This window comes from Colobus angolensis, unplaced genomic scaffold (assembly GCF_000951035.1).
Source record: "Colobus angolensis palliatus isolate OR3802 unplaced genomic scaffold, Cang.pa_1.0 Scaffold3, whole genome shotgun sequence".
Taxonomy (NCBI): Eukaryota; Metazoa; Chordata; class Mammalia; order Primates; family Cercopithecidae; genus Colobus; species Colobus angolensis.
Genome location: NW_012116265.1, coordinates 23,621,833 through 23,644,062, shown reverse-complemented (window position 1 = coordinate 23,644,062; position 22,230 = coordinate 23,621,833). Strand labels below are relative to the sequence as shown.

The following is a 22,230-nucleotide window of genomic DNA, read 5'->3' as shown; positions in this document are numbered from 1 at the left end:
CGGCCGAGCCGGCCGAGCTCATCCGGCGAGCGCACGAGTTCAAAAGCCAAGGGGCCCAGTGCTACAAGGACAAGAAATTCCGTGAAGCCATCGGCAAATACCACCGGGCGTTGCTGGAGCTGAAGGGGCTGCTGCCGCCCCCCGGGGAACGGGAGCGGGACTCGCGCGCGGCCTCCCCGGCTGGGGCCCCCAAGCCCGGCCGCCTCTCGGAGGAGCAGAGCAAGACGGTGGAAGCCATCGAGATCGACTGTTACAACAGCCTGGCAGGTGAGCCGCGCCGCGCCCCCCGCCCCACGGTCCCAGTTCTTTGGCCCAGTCCCTCCGCGGACCACTGCGGTGCTCCCGCGGTGCAGATTCTCCTGCTGTGACTGTGCTGCTCCTGGGGAGAACCTGGGAGGGAGGCGCTTTGGAAAAAGTGTGACTTTCAGGATTATGGCTTTCAAAGACCATAGTCATCTCTTGTCCCTTCGCTAGCATACATCGTAAATCTCACCTAGAAACGGCTGGATAGATAGAAGGGGACCCAGCTGGCCTGGCTATGGCTGCTGCTGTTACTGCTCACCAGTGGACCTGGGTCCAAAATGCGGAAGCAGCGCCCGGGGTGGGCCCCCGCAACCACCGCTAGCCCAGCTTTTTCCTGCGGGTGGGTCCCGAGGGAGGCCACGCACCTGTCTGCTCTCCTCAGGTAGCATTAGCACTAGGACTGGTCCTCGCCTTTTCCCCAACTAACCGCATCCCTGTAGGTAAGATCTTCCCCAAGTTTTTTGGCCCCAGTAGCAAAGGGGAGTTTGATACCATGCCTTCAGCATCTTGAGCAAAATGGATTCCAGAATGCCACTTTCTTCTCTCTGAGCTCTGCCGGGGCTCCTGGTTGCCAGGTGAAGATCGCAATCTCAAAGGAAGCTTGGTTCATGGTTGGGCTTGAACTATGCTGCATTCTCCCTCTCCTCCCTGCCCCTTTCTCACTATGTGTAGCATCAGTCCTCTCGCCAGCTGGCTGCTAGGGGTGAAGGAAAAGGGGGCCCTTCTCTTGGGCCAAGAAGGTATGCATTCCAACATTCCCTTTGGGGATAAGGGCCAAAATCAGGCATTTAAAAAATTTTTAATTTAGGTGCAGGAATATTTAAAGTCTCTTAAAAAAGGAAGAGTCTGGCTCTTGCCAGGGCCTTCCTGTGAGAAGGTGGGAGAGGTTGGCAAAGGCAACTTGAAAAGCATTCTCTCCTCTTCTCTTGCCCCATTTGGTGAGATTTTGGCATGGTCAACCTTCTCCGACCAAATAAAGGGCAGTTCCTCCTAGTTCCTAACATGTGAGGTTGCCTAAACTGTCTATGGACAGTTAGAGCAGAGTAGGGGTGGAAGAGTGACTGGGTGTGGCAGAGGATGGTGAATGTGTCTGAAGCCCAGGCAGTTAGGGGAGTAAAAATAAATACTGGCAATTCTGCTCTGTTCTTAAATGCAGATCTCTCTGTTCCCTCTGAGGTTGCTAGTACCAACGTACCTCTGTCTTCTCAGAATGCCATGCCCAGTCTCATTTTTGATCAGGTAAAACCCAGGCTACGGAGGTACTTTGTAAATTGTAAAGTAGTTTACAGACTTAAAGGATTAATAGAGTAGTAGTAGCAGCAGTTGGAGGAATGGTGGTGCTAATAGCAATACTAGCAGTAATAGCAGCAGATGAAATTGTAGTACAGCAAAAATTGACTCTTTCAATCCATTATAAGATACAGCTTGAGTCTTTTAGTTCCCATAAGTCTCTGGCATACTGGCTGCTGCCCCATGAATAGTTAAAGGGCAGAGCAGCCATGGGTGGAGGAAGAGGCACTGTGGATTGCTAATGCGGTGACTTTGGAGTGGTAATGGAGTCTTATATTTAGTCAGTATTATCCATGGACATTCTAGGGCTGCCAGCCAGTGGCTAGCACTGCCTTCCCTCCACCCCAGACGTGGTTACATTTCCACGGTGAAATCAAAGATGTGTGCTTGGTCAGGCCAGCCCAGTCAGGGTGGGGCTGAAATCTGGACAGCTCCACCACTCCCATCCTCACCTCACACACTGGAAAACTTCAACAGTGAGAGAATGGAAAGTAGCAATAGCAGATTTTCCCCTCTGCTGCCTTCTCCAGTGCTCACCACTTATATTAATAATTAATTGTGTGTGCTGTTAGGCATCCTCCATACCTTGTCTCTTTAAATCTTTATAATCTGTATAAAAGAAATATCATCAGTTTTGCAGAGAAAAAGCTCAAGGCTCCGGAGCCATTCTTCTCCAAAGGCAATGTTCTTGTCATCATACTTTGATGCCCAAAGTCAGCATCCTCTGGTCCTCTGTCTCACTTGAGCCCACCCAGTTTCAGGTGGGCTCCAAAGCCTTGCACTTTGGAAATTCCTTTGGGAGATCTCAGGCCTGGTAACCAGGAGAAAGAAATAGAGTACTTTGATTCAAGGCTCTAACTGGCTATTTCCAGATGTCAAGTTTCACAAAAGAAAGAAAAAGAGTGATTATAAGCAAAGCACTTTTGTCAAAGCCAAAATCTGTATCCTGTATAGAAAATTCAGCTAGGAGGATGGTTCCACTTAAAAGTCACTCTGGGGAGAAGTAGAAGCCTTACGTTTGTTTCCTTCAGGGCTATGTATAAAATCAGTGCTGACTATTTCAGAAGTCCTAGCTAATAAGAAAATATCCTTTTTGGTTAGATTACAAAATAATCAATGCCTGTAATATGTATTTTCTTTTGTAAAATACTAAAACATTTAAAGAAGAAAATACGCAATTACCTGTAATCCAATTAGAAACCCATTGTGGTGTATTTCCTTCCTGTATTTTTTTCTGTGAATAAATGTAAACAGTTTACAAAGCTGAGGTCCTTCTATGTATACAATCAGGTATCCTGCTTTTAATCCCGTTTACTTATGTCAGAAGCATTTTTCACATTTTGTGAAAATATTTTCATGAAGATTATTTTAAATGGCAACAGAAAAGTTTTAATGTGTATTTATACTTCTCACTGGCTAGAAAGAAAGGAAAGATGATCACTGGTATTGCTGTTAGAGCCAGAACAGTGCAGCATGGCCCATGAGATATCTTTTCGCCTGTGTGCCTGCTAAAAGGAAGGAGACCAGCAACTGGGGGTTTATTCTGGAAGAAAGGCGGTTGACCCTTCTACCAGGGTTGCAGCACCAGCTGAGTAGCCCAACAAGCTCCAGGTTCTGGGGCAGTCTGAATATATTTAATCAAGGATCTGTCCTCCTTCTACATAAAGCTGTATATGGAGAGAGAGGACTGGGTTTTAGGAGGAAGTTGGACTACTAGCCCAGAAGTACCTGGAAAATTAAGCTGTGTTGCTAAGGGCATCACTGCTCCAAACAAGGCTTCTGGAGTAAATCTAGGCTCAGTAAACCCTTGTACTCCACATGGAAGCCTCCAAAAGAATAGCAAGGGGACAGCTAGAATGTGCTAAGAGATGTTGGTCTAAAAATCTGTTTGGATGACTTGAGGGGACACATGAAGGATGTGCAGGCAATTTGCAAATGGCTCCAGGTTGTGGTCTCTTCTGGCTGGGATTTCCTTTTGGTTGGAAGGGATCTGACCAGTTGTGCTGGGCCCCTGGATGTGATTTTTGTGTATCTTATTTTCCAAGAAATTCAAAGAAATAGGTGGGGAGCATTCTGTTTCTACAGTATTTCAGATGATCCTGATACAATGATTAGAAAAGATATCCTGACCTTCCTGGGGAGACATAGGAATCTGATCTTTACAGAGCCTACAGAGGAAGCATGTATTGGCCTGTTGATGGACTCTTCTTGACATTGACCAAGATACAGGACTCCCCTGGGGCCTTGGAATGTTCTGTGTAGAACCCTTTGAAGGGCAGAGCCTTTTGCCCTACATTGGTTCCTGTGGGGCTGTGGTGGCCCTAGCTGAAGTATGATCAAAGGGATACAACACACAATGATTTTGTTGGTATCTTCAAATGATGTTCAAGGCCAGCAGTAGAGATGGAAATCAACAGACCATGGCATTGGACCTGAAGGCTAGGAGCTTGTGTCTCTGTCCCTGGGATACCTTGTGACCTTGGATAAGCCCCTGCCATTTTATTTTACCTTCATTTTCCCATCTACTGAGAGCTATGTTTAGGAGATTTTTGTTGATCTTACTACCAAAGGGGCACCTAATATCCATTGATCTCAAATGAAGCCTTGGGATAGGGATGTGGCAAGGCCTAGAAGGAAGTCACACTGGGAAAAGGCCTGGGATGGTGCTGGTTTGAAACAAGCTTTTCAGTGCTTGTGGACATGTCTTAAAGCCATGGGATCGGAGCCAGCCACATAATTTGCAGGGCCCAGCGCAAAATGAAATGTAGGACTCTTTGTTGAAAAGGCAGGCAGGAAGTGTCGCTAACGATCCTAAAAGATAAAGCTTTTTTCTTTCATTCTTTCTGTCGACTGACATGGTGCTTTGTATTTGCTATTTAATGTCATTGCCAATAAAAAAAAATTTTAAATTTAATTATTAGCATAGATTTTACTATTCTTTATATTGTGTGGTGCCAGTTTTAAATGAACTTATAGGAACACTTATATGAGGAATTATAAAAATTATACAATTTATACTTCTGTAGCTCCTACATGCATATGTATTTATTCTTACTAGAACAGTGGAAATGCTGCACCAAATAAACTGAACTATTTTTATTTCCCTTTTTTATATGTGTACTTTATATGCATATTTCATATGTGCACTTTCTACCAGGCTTTCAGATGAGCCAGGAAAGGAAAAGGGACTACACGTGACCCTACCCTTTCCTTCTGTGTCATCATTTTCAGCATGAGTGGTTGGCTAATATGGGAAAGCAACATAGGTAGGAAAGGATATGATAGGGTTCCTAAATTATTTGTTTCTGAGAACATTTTTTTTCCACGTTTGAAGCCATTTCTAGTTTGAATGGAAAGAATGGCCCTTTGGGACTGACAGCATAGTCACTTCGTTATGGGCGTAATTAAGTCTTGATGAACTCGCACGCATCGTGGGGCTCCTAGAATTCTTTGCTCATGGGGCATCGTGAATGCTGTATGCAAATGGGGCAGCAAAGAGTGGCATTGTGCCCATCTCCTCTGTCGCTACTCACGCTGTGTTGTCCCATCAGACTTCACTTAAATCGCAAGCTTAAAGATAAAGCGACTAAGAATTTCAAGAAGGCAATAGCAGATTATTAAATGAAGTGCAGGTTCCTTCTGAGTGTGTGGCTCTATGCAACAGCGCAAGTTGCCCACCCTTGAAGCCAGCCCTCAATGGGACACCAGAAGATGGCTGGATGGATGCATTTGAGGTAGACAAAATTGGATACAGGCTATAAGGCAGAGGCTAAGAACAAAGGGTATTCAACAGATGTTGGTGTAAAGATGCATGAATTACAAATTTAAAAACTCAGTGGTGAAAAGGAGGTCAGGGGCTAGAGATAAGCAGTAACCTTGCAGTCAGAGGATGAATTCCTAGGGTAAGGACTGGTCAAAAGAAGGGAAAAGAATATAGGCCTCATGCTAAGATGCTCAGCCAAGATCTTGCCATCCCGATGGCAGAGCTTGACTGGCTAAGCTGCTGTTAACCTGGGGCTGTTCCTTAGGTAGCCCCTTGAGCAATAAATCTTAAGGATCAGGTAAATGGGACTTGTAATACCTTCTTCCAAGGAAGAAAGTGAGAATTGAAACTTGCAGAATGCTTTCAAGGAAGATACTGGGAAGAACATTACAAATTTAGACATTGGGCTGAGTTCCTAAAGTGGATTTGGAAGCTCCTTAGTCCACCTCCAAGGGAAATAAGTCAGGTGGCTTTTAGCCAGGAACTCTTTAGGACATCTTAAAATCAGAGTCCCTACAGCCAAAATACATGGGAGTGCCCCCTCCATGGCAAGGAAACTCCGCTGCAGAGCAGACAGGAAGGCCAAGATGTGGAGCGGCCAAAAGCAGCTCCCAGAGCTTTCACAGGTTGTGGGTGACCTCCAGATTCACTATAAGGAAATCCTCTCCTTACATCTGTTCTCTTTCACCACCAGACTGTGCCTACTCCAGACAGCTAGGATGAAAACTGAATGTTTCAATCAACCAACTAGAGATTTCCTAAACTCCTTTGGGAAGGCAGATGTCCATGTCTGGAACAGAATTTTCCATTTCACCCGGATGATTAGTGTGGCCCAGGCCCAGGCATGGAGCAGCAACTCTAAGGTCTAGCGCGGACAATGGTACCAGACTTAAAAAAGCCAAAGATAATCCTACAGGGATTAAAGGAGTTTAGCCTACCTTGTGGTATTTGTATGGCCTTGGAATTATTCATTAGCACTGTAATGCTCACTATCTTATACAGACATACAGTGTCATATTCCCACCAAAAGTATGAAGTGGTACTAACAAGCTCAAGATTTCTGTAAAAATCGGAATTTTGATTTTGGATTTGGATATGACCCCAAATCCTACATAGGTGCGTAAATTCCCCTGTCAATACTACCGGCTTGTCATCCCACGTGAGCTAGGCATTTCCAATGATAGGGATATTCACCACCATCTGAAGCAAACTTTTTGACAACCACCACCACTACCACCACCAAAACAACTATAATAATAATGGTATCAGTAATCACAGAAAGGATTACCATGATGAGCCCAGCACATAGTAGATGTTCCACAAATGTGTTTGAAATGAATGAAAATGCTTGTCCCAGTATCTGTCTCTTGTTAAGGATCCAACAAATTCAATAATTCCATTAATGTTTATTGAGCACTTATTATACACCAGACCCCAGGCTTGGGGCCTGGGTATACAGCAGTTAATATGAAGGACAAGGTCCCTGCCTTACATGAACTTACATATATATAATTTCATTTGATCTATACAACTCTCTGAGACAGAAAAGTCAGCCTTGGAACAGTTACATCACTTGCCCATGGTCACATAGTGGTATGTAGCCAACTGGGATCTCTCAGCCACCGGGGCTGTAATTCCAAAGCCTGCAGTCTTAGCCATTCACCCTACCACCTCCGTCTTTAGGGGTTTCTTCCTTAGATACTAAAACTTGTCTCACTGAAATTTCTTTTAATCCATCAATATTCTACTCTTTAAAGCAACACAGAGTATCGTCTCTGTAGCAAAGACAAGCTTTGACATTTTTAGGGTAACTGTCTTGCCCATCTTCCGGTCTTTCCTTCTGGTGGTTAGACATCCTTTTACTGTGAATGTGCCTTATGTGATTAGGACTCTCATTCCATGGCCATCCTGGGTGCTTAAGAGGAAAGTGTCCTGTGTTCTGAAACCAGGTCATTGTTTCCCTAGGTCCTCCCATTTCAGTAGGAAAGTGACCTGAATTTGTATGGACAGTGGGGAGTGAGAAGCCCCGTGAGTCATAATTTCTAATGAACGTAGAGACTGCAAAATCCCCACCCATGTCTCTCCTCTTTTCTTCCTCCCTTGCTTTAGGGTGTGTGAATTCCAGTTAAGGGGTCTTGAGAAATCGAAGTAGAAATGTGAAGACTAGGAGTTCCTTTCAGCCATTAAAGAATTGGGCTGAGTTCCTAAAGTGGATTTGGAAGCTCCTTAGTCCACCTCCAAGGGAAATAAGTCCCTTGGCCAGGCGCGGTGGCTCACACTGGTAGTCCCAGCACTTTGGGAGGCCAAGGTGGGTAGATCACCTGAGGTCAGGAGTTTGAGATCAGCCTGTCCAACATGGTGAAACCCCGTCTCTGCTAAAAATACAAAAATTAGCTGGGCGTGGTGGCGTTTGCCTGTAATCCCAGCTACTCGGGAGGCTGAGGTAGGAGAATCACTTGAACTTGGGAGACGGAGGTTGCGGTGAGCCAAAATTGTGCCACTGCACTCCAGCCTGGGCGACAGAGCAGGACACCATCTCAACAACAACAAAAAAAAAAAAAAAAAAAAAGAATATACTTGATGAGGAAAATAAAAGGGGTGTTCTTTGAAGGCTAAAATTTCCCCAATTTTCTTCAGACATCTTCTTCTTTTAAGAATGTAGCAGAAGTGGGGCTTTGTGAAAAGGGACCTGGACTGCAAGTTCTGTCTCTAACTTCCTGTGTGCCTTGGATCAAGGAATTTTACCTCTTGGACCATGGTTTTCTGAATTTCAGAAAATAAGGGTTGAATTCCAAGATCTCTAATCTCCTTCCCAGGTCTTAAAGAAAAATTCTTCACATCATTCTTTCTGAACTGTGTGGCCATTACATGGAATAGAGAAGTTCTATGTGTGCTTAGAGATACTAGTCTTCAAAACCTACATTACTTGAAAAGGCAGAATGCAGAACAGTCTTTAATATAATTTTCTTTGTGTAGAATTTTAATAAGAGAATAAACATATATGCTAGTACCATGTTCACATTCAAGAAAATTGTCTCAAGTCATATCAGAAAAGCAGTTAACTGTTACCTTTGGAAAAAAGAGGCTAGACAAGGAATAGCGCAGAGAGATTTTAACTTTTATTTTTATTTATTTATTTTTTTTGGAGACATAGTCTTACTCTGTCACCCAGGCTGGAGTGTAAGTAGTGCATTATCAGCTCACTGCAACCTCTGCCTCCTGGGTTCAAGCGTTTCTCCTGCCTCAGCCTCCCGAGTAGCGGGGATTACAGGCGTGCACCACCATGTCCAGCTAACTTTTTGTATTTTTAGTAGAGATGGGGTTTCGCTAGTTGGCCAGGCTGGTCTCTAACTCCTGGCCTCAAGTGATCCCCCCGCCTTGGCCTCCCAACGTGCTGAGATTACAGGCGTGAGCCACCGCACCTGGCCTAACTTTTTACTTTAAATCTTCCTGTCATGTTTGACTTCTCTACCTACATGCATTATTACTTCTTTTTTCCAAGAAAAATGATGACATGGGTTATCTGTGTAGAAAAATTATGAGTAATTTTGCGTTTTAAAAATATTTCTGAAGAAAACATAACCTACAAACATAATTTTAATGCCATTCTGGGTATTATCATGCCCTGTCTATACTTGTCAAGCAACATTATCCCACGCCTCAAACTTTCTCTTAATATCTCATGAAAAGACTTGTCTCCCTTTCTGCAGTGGCCACCATCCCAGTCCATACACAGGGCTAAATCCTGGCAGCATGGTACCCCACAGAGTAGGAGTATGCCGCCTAGACTCTGTTGCACATTAGTGACAGTTTGAATCTTCTGATGAGGCAAAGAAGAGAGCTGAGTCAGCCCTTGTGATGTAAACTGGATCTGAATGTTAGTAACATGTCTCTGGTGTCGAGGAAGGCATGGTGTTGGTGCTCAGCATCCAAGGTTCTTGTTAGCTCCTGAGTCTAGAAATCCCATATGTTGGAGGCTCAGCCAGAGCAGCTGGAGCACCCAGAAGGAAGCTCACTCATTTATTGGATCTTTACTGGATGCTTGCTGTGACTCTTCACAGCCCAAATCTAAATCCTTTCTGTTTTGTTTTTTTTTTTTTAAATGGAGTGGGGGCAGTTGGGACCTGGGTTTTAGTCCAGTCTCTGCTGCTAACTTGTTCTTTGACTTTGAGCAAGTCACATCCTGCTGAGCCTCAGTTTCCCCATCTGTAAACACTGGGGGTTAGATCAGCTTCCTGCCAAGCTTTCTTTCAGAACCATTGAACTATCCAGGATTTCAAAGGGCTTCTAGCAACCCCCTCCCTGCCTTGATCTTTCTGGGAGCAGTCAGATTTGGGAAGGAAACAGGAGACAAGCTCTCTTTTATTCCAGCTTACTGGTATGTGCTGACAAATAAGCATTAAACGATCCCAACTGAGATTTCCAAGGCAACCCTTGCAAATTTGAGGGTAAACCAAAGGGATGTCAAAGCCTCCTTGGATGATGCAGTCAAGCACTGGATTTCTGAGAGAAAATGAGTAGGAATTGAAGCCTATACAAAATCTTATCCGGGCCCAGGAATCTAAGTTGGTGGCACCAAATAGTACTCATTGCTGCTGTACCTTCCTAGATTATCCCCAAATTCAACTAATCAAGCAGCCATTCAGCATCAGAAACCTGGCAATGCTGGCTAAATTAGACCAGGAAGTACTGGTAGCAGTGAAAACAAAAAACAAAATAAAACAAAAGCTTTTGATAAACAGACTGGGAAGAGTTTGAGAGAACAGTTGCTGACTGAGTTATAGCATCTCAGAGAGTTCCCACCCATGGCTCAAGGCTGGAAAGCCCTGGGGATTCTGGGCTGGATCTGAGCATTTGGGGATGTGATTCTGGGCCTGTTGCTTATGTCCAATCAGAACTGCACTCCTTTCTCTAATGGATCTGCACCTCCAGGTTGTGGAGACCACAGGACCATTGGAAACTTGAGTGGACTCTGATGCCTATAGAGAGAGAGGGGTATCCCATGTGTGCCCATGGGGATGGCAAGGAAGATAGATCACAGAGGAAAAGACAGGAAGCAACCTAGACCTCAGAAAACCTGAGGGGCAATGTGGCATAATGGAAACAGGTCTTTACATAGTGAAATCTGAATCTGAATCCTAGCTTCCCTACTTCTTCCTCCATTAACCTTGGACAGGACCCAACCACTGTGGCTTCTGTTTCCATGACAGCATGGGAGTAATAATAATGTACCACACAGGATTGTTATGGTAATTAAATTTAATGATATATGCACCCATGCCTAGCACAGTGCCTGGCTCATAACAGATGCTTAATAGATGCTAGTTAATATTTGAATCTAACTCCTACTCCAGTATGCATGAAGACAGAGGAAAATATAGAGAAAGAGAGGGGGAAAGAATGCAGCAAAGAAGGCTATAGGGAAACATAGGAAGCAAGTGAGCAAAAAGCTGAGGGCAAAACAGGGGCCAGGGGAAAGAGTGCCATCTCCCTAAGTGTCTGCAAGAGAGGGGAGGTGAGAAGGTATAAGCCAACAACCTTTGGTGTGGACATTTCCCACTACCATGCCTGGTGTATTCCTGGTCTAGGGAGACTGAGTGAACATGTAACTCATCAGTTAGTTGAAAGACCGCAGAGCTCCACCATGACCAAGAGCCTTTGGGTCAGGGGTCTATGCCCCTTCCAGCTTCTCAGGATTTGGGTCAGTCTAAGAAACACTTAGAAACTCTGGGTTCTAGGCACACATTATCTCCAGCCTGTGATTCTCCAAGTGAGTAAGGCTCAGTTAGAAAGTGCCTGTTCCCTGCCACTTTTCACACTTTGCCCCAGGATTCCCCCGACCCTGTCTTTGAAATGAAACAGCAGGGAAAGAACTTCAGGCACTCTCACAAGTCAGACCAGTTGAGAATCTGACAGCGGAAAATAAGGATTTGCCTGCCAGGAAGAGAAGATACACGCTGTGATCATTTGAGTCCCCAGGGGAGCTTAACAAGCAAGAAAGCTTTCTGGTGGGACGAGAAACAGAGGATGGCAGAGGCTCGTAGGAGAAGGAGACATCTGAGAGAGAAGCCATGGGGCTGGCAGCCTCGGGCCTGCCCCACCCTCTTGTGCATCAGGCCGATGCCAGCTTACTGAGCTTCCTTATTGGGGTAGGATGAAGAAAGTCCTTGGCTTAATCAGGCATCTCGGGAGTGAGAGAACTGCCAGGTGTTTCCCTTGGACCCGCTCACAGCTGCTCCTCCACCAAAACACCCAGGGTCCCCATGACCCTAACCATCCCCAGGACAGTGCCCCATGAAGAGGCAGTGCTTTCTGCCTAGGAAACCCTTCTGAATCCCTTTTCATACCTGTTCTCCCAAGTTCCTCTTCCCCTCATTCCCCAGCTCTCTCTGAAGGGATGATAATGGTCGGTGGTGACTTTTTAAATATAGTTTCTGCCCGGGAGTGGTGACTCACGCCTGTAATCCCAGCAGTTTGGGAGGCCAAAGCGGGTGAATCACCTCAGGTCAGGAGTTTGAGACCAGCCTGGCCAACATGGTGGAACCCTGTCTCTGCTAAAAATACAAAAATTAGCCGGGCGTGGTGGTGTATGCTTGTAGTCCCAGCTATTCAGGAGGCTGAGGCAGAAGAGTCGCTTGAACCCAGGAGGCAGAGGTTGCAGTGAGCCAAGATCGTACTACTGCATTCCAGCCTGGGTGACAGCGAGGCTCTGTCTAAAAAAAAAAAAAAAAAAAGAAGAAGAAAAAGAAAAAAAAATTTTCTAATTACGAAAGTAAAGCATCATAGTTGCAGAAGTTATTGATACTAGAAGAAAAACCTTAGACAAATTAAATTTAGCAGCATTTAATTGAGCAAAGAATGACTCGTGAATTGGGCAGCCTCCCAAGCCCGAAGAGGCTCAGAGAGACTTCAGTGCAGCCACATGGTGGAAGAAGATTTACGAAACAGAAAAAGGAAAACCACCGTACAAAAAAGTGGAAGCGAGGTACAGAAACAGCTGATACTTAACAGCTCTGCATTTGCCTTATTTGAACTCAGTTTGAACAGTTGGTTGCCTTTGATTGGCTAAAACTCAGTTGATTGACATAAGAGTAGGTTGCAGACTGTTTACACATCCAGCTAGTTTTCAGTTCACTATGGTTTATTATGTACAAAGAAACCTTTAGGCCAAACTTAGAATATGTAAGGAGGCAGCTTTAGGCTAAATTTAATTTAGCATTGAAAAGTATGACAAATTACAAAGAAGAAGCCCAGGCGCAGTGGCCCCCGCCTGTAATCCCAGCACTTTGGGAGGCCGAAGTGGGTGGATCCCCTGAGGTTGGGTGTTTGAGAACAGCCTGGCCAACATGGTGAAACCCTGTCTCTACTAAAAATACAAAAATTAGCCGGGCGCAGTGGCATGCACCTGTAGTTCTAGCTACTGGGGAGGCTGAGACAGGAGATTCGCCTGAACCGGGGAGGCGGAGGTTGCAGTGAGCTGAGATTGTGCCATTGCTCTCCAGCGTCGCTTGCGCGACAGAGCAAGACTCCATCTCAAAAAAAAAAAAAAAAAAAAACACCTCAAAAAAAAAAAAAAAAAAAAACAATTATAAAGAAGAAGATAAAACTCAGTCATTTACCACCCCAAGATGACAACACTTAACTGTTTTGGTTTATTTCCTTGCCGTTTTTCTTCCGTGTGGGTGTATGATCATTTATATGTAAAGCAAACATCAGCCAACCCCCTTCAGGTCTACCTTTCCCAGTGTATTTAGGAAACAAGGGGTTGTTCTCACGTGGGCTGGGGCCACTGCAGGGACCTCCTGTCTTTTCTCCCCTCCCCTCCCACAGGATGCTGCTCACTCTGTTTGCATGACAACCAAAGGGCCACTCGACTTCCTGTTGCTGCTACTTCCTTTTCACATTCCATGGCACCACTACGCCCAGATGTATAATTTCACTAGACTTTACTGAAGGTTCTGGGATACAGAAGGAGTTTACATCTCAAAAATTGAATATTAGAAATTCTTCCTCCTAAAACTCATTTGACTATCAGATGAATTTCGAATGAACCACTCACCTTTTTTGGGAGGTTCCAGCTCCCCGCCATGCTGCTTGGACTCTTTCTCCCCTCCAGCCCTTCTCAGCTTCTTAGGTTTCCCCACTCTCAGATTCCCTTCATTTCATATACAAAGCAGTTTGGGCATCTTTTCATCTACGTGTGTGCCTACCACTGACCTCTAAGCTTCACCTTCCCCACCTGAAGCAGTTGATGAAGTCAGTCTCCTCCAAAAAGAGAATTTCTTCCCTTAGAGAAACTCTGCTATAGATGTTACAAATTATTCACCCATACAGAAGGAATAGAACGTTTAAAAGAAAAACTAATTCTTCACTCTGATACACACACACACATTTATTTTTCACAACATTCAGGTTTATACTGTACAAACTTTAGCAACCTTCATTTTTTTCCACCAGTGTTTTCATTGAAAATATTTTTCAGTGTTCCACAGCATGACTGTAATGGCTGTGTAATGTTCCATTGCACCAATGTCCCATTATTTATTTAACTACTCTACTGATGGATACTTAGGTTATTTCCAGCATTCTGTGATTACAACACAATGCTGCCACAGAAGTGCTCTTTCCGCTATACATGTGCCTGTTAATTATCCTATCCCCAAACACATCTGAGGACATGAGGGAAGGAGGGTGGGAGAGGCAATAGGAACAGGGGACACGTCTCTGGGGCAGGAGAGGGGATTGAAACGGGGGAGACATTCTTTAATGTCCAGAAAGAGAACAGGACAGAACCTTGGCTTCTAAGGTCTTCCCTCATCCTGGCTTAGAGTTTCTGCCAATGAATGTGACATGTGTACTTGGCCGGAGCTGAGAAGGAAAAGAAAATACAGGGTGATGGGTTTCTTCTGAATATTTCTGGGAATATACTCATCCTCACATTCCAAATGGCCAGTCTGGCCCCTCCAAAGTCCCACTTCCAGACTGAGGAAGGGGTGTTAATGAAGATTCCAGCAAACAACAGCTCTGTCCTACCAACTTTTCACCTCTGCCTTCTCCCTCTCTGTTTACTACACCAAAGTCAAGAGTGAGAGTAAGGGGCCATAGGTGAGATAACTTCTAAGTGTTCTGCCATAGCACCCAGATTGGTGCCAAAGGTCTGAGCTGACCTTAAGCTTTGGCATTACAACTCCTTTGGGCAGATTCCAATATGCTTTAAAGGACTGTCAATGTAAGCTTTCAGCTTATAGGATTTTATACTGACTTTCCATCTAACTCTTTCACCTGCCACTTTGACAGCTATTTTTGCCAACAGAGGGTAATTAAAAAGAATATAAACTCCTTGAAGATATCAATATCTCTTGAATGCTTTCCATTTTCCTTATGAAGCCCTGGGCCCAGGCCATGATGAGTGAATCCTTGTTGACTCAGTTTACTAAGAGTGCCTACCTGAAATTGTGTAGTGATGATGTGTGGGAAGCAGCAGCTCTGGTAGCGATCGCAAAGGTGGGGCATCCACGTGAAGAATCAGAGGGATTCAAGGGAGCAGCTTGGTTATGATGAAAAGGAGAGATCTCTCTTCTTTGCTAAAACAAAGAAAGCAAAAGACACACTTGACAGTGTTTGTTTGAATCTAGTGTGAGCACATACTAGATTGGAAAAGTGGGAGGTCAGAAATTAATGTAAATGGAATCAAAGGCGATTTAGCCCCCCAGATAAAGCCAAACAGCTCCCGGCAGTGGAAATAGCAGCAGCAATAGTGGGAGACTCTCTGGGCAGCAGGCAGGAGAAACAGGTATTGGAGTGAACAAAGAAACGGCCACTTGTGGGCCTGGTGCGGTGGCTCACGCCTGTAATCCCAGCACTTTGGGAGGCTGAGGTGGGTGGATCACCTGAGGTCAGGAGTTCGAGACCAGCCTGGTAAACATGGTGAAACGCCGTCTCTACTAAAAATACAAAAATTAGCCAGGTCTGGTGGCGGGCACCTGTGGTCCCAGCTACTTGGGAGGCTGAGGCAGGAGAATCGCTTGAACCCAGGAGGCAGAGGTTACAGTAAGCCGACATGGGGCCACTACACTCCAGCTTGGGCGACAGAGCGAGACTCGTCTCAAACAAACAAACAAACAAAGAAACGGCAACTTGGAGGGTGCTAACTCTCTGAGCCAGCCTTCTCAGTCCTCAGACTTGATAAAGATCTTCAGAGATCAGCCAGTCCAGGTTTCCACCATTACCACCAGCTCTGTTGGATTGGAACCAATATGGGATTTGGGGTTAAGTAACACTAGCTCTTTCCCTGTAAGAGCTGAGTGGGCTCAGCAAGTCACTTAACTTCCCTAAGCCTCAGCTCCTGGAAGCAGAGCTAATAATAGCTATTTCTCAGAGTCTCTATGAAGGTTAAATGAGTTGTAAAACACCATATATATGTTAGGTCTTGCTGCCAATTGAGCATAACCACTGTGAGAGGTGCTGTGTGAGAATTTAAAGATGTTCTAGAGATGCTTGCCTGAAAGAGCAAGGGAGACACATTTCATAAATAACTGTAATGATCCTGATTTGAGAATGTAGCTATGAAAAATAATTTTATTATTTGTAAAACTAAAGGGCACGTTTGATTATTGTACCTGTAGATCTGACCTTATTAGAAAGACCCCCTAACAGGTTCTGCAAAGCATTACCATTAGGCAAGGATGTGCTGTAATTCACAGATATTTAAAAAATAATAATTTCTTAGCAAGTTAGAGCAAAATTGCCTGATCTCAGTTAAGAGCATCTATGAAAAAAACTGAAGCCAACATCATAGTTGATGATAAGAAATGGAATTCTTTCTCTTATAATCTAGGAATTGCACTCTTGAGCCCTTATCTTAGAGAAATAAAAGCTATACCTGACTCTTCCTATCAACTTTATTCATAATAACCAAATACTGGAAACAGTGTAGACATCTTTCAACAGATGAATGGGTAAACAAACTGTAGTACATCCATACCATGGAATACTACAGAGCAATTAAAAAGGATGAACTATTGGTGCATGCAACAGCTTGGATGCATTGCAAGGAAATTATGCTGAGGGTAAAAAGCCCCTTCCAAAGGATTTCATGCTATGTGATTCCATTTATATAATATTTTCAAAATGACAAAATTTTAGAAGTAGAGAACAGGATAGCAGTTGTCAGGCGTTAAAGAGGAGGTGGTGGGACAGGAGGGAGATGAGGATAGAGGAACCTACACACGATAAAATTGTATATAACTAAACACACACACACACATACACACACACTGAGTACAAGTAAAGATAAGGAAATCTGAATAAGATCTGTGGATTCTATCAGCGTCAATATCATAGCCAATATGTTGTACTATCATTTTACAAAATATTACCACTAAGGGAAAATGGGTAAAGGGTATAGGAAGTCCCTTTGTAGTATTTCTTACAATGATAGGTGAATCTATGATTATCATAATAAAAATTTCAAGTAAAAAATAATAATTGGGGGGTTAGCTTTGCAAGCCGTAGCTAAGTAAAGACAGGTGTTGCTTCAGGAAGAAACCAGAAACGTGTGGTGTCAGCCCTATTAGGATAACAGTAGACTCTGAATGGAATTGGAGATACTAATGGTTTTAGAACTTAGAAAAAAAAAAAGCAGCCACAGCAGGAGGAGGGGAAACTTTGCACTTGGTTTTGTTTGCTTGTTTTTTGTTTTTCTCTCTGAATGTAAAGGAACTACTGGGAGAGAATGTTCTGGAGGGTTATACAGGAAGTTTCCGGATGAGAAGTATTTACATATAAAGTGAGAACAGTTTGGCACAATTAGGGTCTTACACTTAAGCCCTACAGGAAGCAATACCCATGCCTCAAATATGTCTAATGAAGGAACTGAGTTAGAATCATTACAGGCAAGTAAGCATCCTAGGAGGGCAGTGTGTGTAATGGTTAAAAGCACAGTCTCGGGTGCCAGATGGCCTAAATTCAAATCTGGCTCTGACACTTACTAGCATTGTGACTTTGGGCCAGTGACTTAACTTCCTAGGGCCTCCATTTTTCTATCTGAAAAAATGGGCAAAATAGTAGAATCTAGTATAGATTGGTGTCAAGATTAAACAAGTTAATGCTTAGAGCAGTGCCTGCCTCATTCATGCTTAATAAACATGACCTGCTCTTCCTCTTATTCTCCTTCTGGGAGGATGGATGGATACTGTCCACTGGTGCAGGGCCAGATTCTCTTGAGTGCATCATGGAGCACCTCATCCTTTGGCTCCTTTTCCCCATCTCCTTGGCCAGGGTTCTTATTCTCCAGGGGAATATTTCAAAACGCTAAGAAGAGAAGTATCCAAATGTCACAAGTTGACAGCGTAACGGAGAACAATTATTTGCCCACATGTGGAGATTTCCAGCTATAGGACTTGGCCATCTGACACCTGTCTGCCCTTGCGGGTAGTCCTGGAGCTCCCCATGGCTGTTCTGGACTCTTATGGTTTAACCAACTAGATGGTTCTTAAGAAACACATACCTCAAATGCTAAAATGTCAGTACAACCTCAGTAGGTGAGGAGGCTCACCTGCAGGAGCTCACTGGGGACTTACTAAAAATGTAGATTACTGGGCTCCACCCAAGCCCTTCAGAACCTGAGTTGCTGGGCTTGGAGTCTGTGAATCTCTATGTTAAGTAAGCTTTATGAATAGTGGTGCAATCTTGGCTCACTGCAACAGCCTCCCAAGTAGCTGGGATTACAGGTGCGCTCCACCATGCCTGGCTAATTTTGTATTTTTAGTAGAGATGGGTTTTCGCTATCTTGGCCAGGCTGGTCTCAAACTCCTGACCTTAGGTGGTCCACCTGCCTCGGCCTCCCAAAGTGCTGGGATTGTAGGCATGAGTCACCATGCCCAGCCTAAATAGTTTTCTAAGAAACAGTCATATTTGAGGCTCTCCACATGTGAGGATCTGGTACTTGGGAAACACAGTTTTCCTACTGCCAACAGGCCTTCAAGGAAAAGGTGGGTAGTAACCATAATTATCTTCATTTTTACCATTTTCAACACTGAGACCCTGAAAGGTAAGCTGTTTTAACCCAGGGACTTGGACATGGTCTTGAGGGAACCAGCTCAGAGGCGCAAAAACTGTCCGGTAACTTCTCTGCTAAAACTACTACTTCCCTGTCATCTCATAGGCTCTGTCATGCTCTATAGAGTCGGAAACTGGTTCTATTCATTCTTCCTGCCACAGCTGGCTTTTAGAGCTCCAAGGTCCCCTGAACAATCAAGACTACAGGGGAGCCCAGAGACTTTTGATCCTTCCCCCACCCCATCCAGAAAGCTGTCAGACAGATATGACTGTGGAATCCACTCATGTAAGGGGAAGGGGCTGAGGGCAGGCAGCAGGCAGCACTAGTGTCTGAAACTTGGGGATATGGAGGGGGCAGGGTACAACCAGCTGTTGACTCAGAGGGTTTATAATCTGTAAGAGATGAAAATAGGCCTAGAACCCATTCCATTCTTTCCCTCCAAGCTTCTATCTGGCTGCAAAGTTGCTTTTGTAATGCTCTCTACGTTTACCTACCTCACCCCAAAACGGAAAATATACCTCTGGAAGGAAACCTGGTAAGTAAAACCAAAGATCATACCTAGATTTCAGAAGCATTCAGTGCAGGTGTGGGTTTATGTACACCCTAGACCATGAAACCAAAATAATAAATTTTTTAAAAAGAGAGAGCCTTTTTTTTCTCCAAACACCTACTCAAACTAAAGAAAGTCATTTTCAGAACTGCGAATGCATGCGTTTGTGTATGCGGAAGAGAAAATCATCACTTTCATAGAAAGGTGAAATTGGGTGGGTCATTGTAGTCTTAGATATGGGGTGTCAGGGAGTAGAAATTTCACTGCACATACTCCATGTCCTCTGAAGCAAGACCCTCTAAGTCACCCTCCCAAATGATTTATGTTTCCCCATCTCCTTGGCCAGGGTTCTTATTCTCCAGGGGGAATATTTCAAATTGCTAAGATGAGATGTATCCAAATGTCACAAGTTGACAGCGTAACGGAGAACAATTATTTGCGTACATGTGCAGATTTCCAGCTCTAGGACTTGGCCATCTGACACCTGTCTGCTCTTGTGAGTAGTGGGTGAAAATCTACTTTAGATTATCTACGCTGTAGCTTTGTGTATGTACCACACATTGTATATAGGACTCAAGATGGAAATTTTCTCCGATTCACGTACACATTACTGAGCAAACCATATTTGATAAGTGGCTTTCGAAAGAACTAGTATTTCTGAGAATCCATTTTTGTCCCAGCACTGTGAGAAGCATATAATGTGCATTAATTATCTCATTTCCTCATCATAAGAGTTCCCACAAAGTTCCTATTTAACATGGGAAGAATAAGACCCAGGGTGATCATATAACTCGCCCTCGGGCCTGTGCTAGTGAGTGGCAGAGCTCAGATTCCATGTCAGGACTGTATCTGTAGACCCAGCACTGGTCTTCAGCCAGGGCGCCCAGAGCTGGTACAATACTGTTTGCCTATTCAGTTTGGTTAGGATCTATACCAGTCATTCAGTATTCTTAATATCACCTCTGTCCAGATCCCAGACTTCTCCCATTTTACTACTATGCCATTGCTTCTTGAAATAAATTTGAAAGCAAATCAAATAATTTGGCAAACTTTTGGGAAAATTTTCCCCCAGGAACGCAATGGCCATTTCCTAGGCCCATCTCACAAAGGAGTGACTAGCAAGGTATATTAGTTTCCTAAGGCTGCTGTAATATCACACACTGGGTGGCTTAAAATAACAGAAATTCATTGTCTTCTCATTCTAGAGGCTAGAAGTCAAAACTCAAGGTTTTGGCAGGGTTGGTTCCCTCTGAGAGCTATGAAGAAGAATCTGTTTCAGGTCTCTCTCCTAACTTCTGGTAGCCTCAGGCACTCACTGGCTTTGTAGATAGCCGTCTTCCTAGATCTTATCGCATCATCTTTCCACTCTGTGTATCTGTCTCTGTGTCCAAATTTCTCCTTTTTATAAGAACACTAGTCATATTGGATTAGGGCTCATTCTAACAATTTCATTTTAACTTGATCATCTCTGCAAAGACCCTATCTCCAAATAAAGTGACATTGTTAGGTACTGAGGGTGAGGACTGTAACGTATCCTGTGCAAATGGATACAGTGCAACCCCAAACAGTGAGGCAGCCCTGTAGAGTGGGTTCTTCCTCCTCCCTCCTAGCCCCAGATGGGTCTGGTCTTCCTTCCATTTAGCCCATGTTTCCCTTCTGTTCAGCAGGTAAAAGCAAACTATAGTGAGTCAGCTATAAGAAGAAAACCAGTGATTGCATGAACTTGTTCTTCCTTTCATCTGGTTTCCCTTTATCTCATGCCAGTGGGTGGCATTTTGCCCTGCATGCACCAGGAAACACAAAAACAAAACAGGTGCCAGAGCGAGGAGAACTCGACATGCTTTAGCCTGAGGTCTGAGTGTGGTTGCTGTGGGGAACATCACACTTAGGATTTTCCATCTGTGTGCATGACTGTGCCAGGGGGCTCTCTGAGTAGCTGATTCTCTAACATTTGCTAACCATGACCACTTTGTGGGGCTCAGAAGGCCTGCCAATTATTTTCATAAGATCACACCCCAACCGCCTAAGGCTGGCAGTGGAGGAGGAATCTGTACTTGGGAGGGGTGGTTGGAGATTTGCAGCTTCAATTCTTGTCCCCCAGATTTGCCTTTCTCTTGTAAGTTGCACTGGCCACCTCTGCTGTCACCTTGTTTGGCTCAAGGAAGGCTGTTTCTCCTCTAGCACTTCTTCCCACGCCTTGATAGAGGCTTGTCTTCATTCTCCACAATTTGGCTGATTCCAGGCCACTGCATTTATTCAGCCTTTTCAAAAGACCCAAAGGCCAGAAAGTTAATAACACTTATTTCAATGGAGCCTCTAGATATGGTTGTCTGACAGCCCAGGCCCTTCGCCATGCATCTTCCACCCTGCACCTCTTCTGCTGCCAAGTGACTGCATCTTTGAATCCAAGTATATCCACAGAGTCCAGGCCAGGCTCCCTTGCCAGTCAGTCCAAAACCTGGCTTTCCAACTCAACAGCCTCCTCTGCTCAGGATGACTGACGCTGGGGAAGTTTACTCCCTTCAGGGAAGATCTCACCCCAGTGCCATGACTTGGGAAGACTCACATCAGAACATAATCCAATCTCTATGCCAAAAAAAAAAAAAAAAAAATCCACACAGCAGGATGTAATTGTTGTCTTACAGAAGCCCTCTTGATCACTGCTTTACCAGTTCTGATGAAGATACCTGACCTTGATTAATAGGGAGAATGGAAATCCTTTTGAAGAGTAACCAGTGGAACAATTTTGTCCTTCTGTTAAGTGGCAAGCATTTGTATTCAGAGGCTGTTAGATCTGAAAGGACGGTAGAGATTATTTAGTGAAATTTAGATCCCTCATTTTGCAGATGCCCAGAAAGAGAAACTAATTTTCATAATGTTGGCTAGTGGCAAAAATGGAACTAGAATCCTGCTCTTATGATTCCTAGTTCAGTGCTCTTTAAAATATCGATGCATGCCAAATGGCAGAGTAGAGAGACTGTGACACAATAATCCTTAATTCAAACAGAGACCAGGTCACCACAACATGGAGAAACACTTCTTGACAATCCAAAATGACAATAAAGATCTCCCGGATGAATGGCTCTACCTCGCAAATGTGGACAGTAGAGAGAAAATATTGCAGAAATTCCCTGCTGCTGGTGACTTCTACCTCCTTGATGCTGCTTACATTGATCCATTTTTCCTGCTTGTCTGCCTCCACTTTGGCCCCATGAGTCACCATCATTTCATCATCCAAATCCACTCTTGCCTCACAATGAAGTT

General features: G+C 44.3%; 1 protein-coding gene across 1 annotated transcript in view; it reads left to right on the top strand.

Moving 5' to 3' along the window:
- Positions 1-2: 2 nt before the first annotated feature.
- The window catches only part of TTC9 (tetratricopeptide repeat domain 9), a gene marked incomplete at its 5' end in the record, with an annotated part of 32,153 nt that continues 9,925 nt past the window's right edge, over positions 3-22,230 (top strand). The window contains one exon of the mRNA XM_011949819.1: positions 3-267. Within this exon, the coding sequence (XP_011805209.1) occupies positions 3-267 (265 nt within the window). The remainder of the gene's footprint in view (positions 268-22,230) is intronic.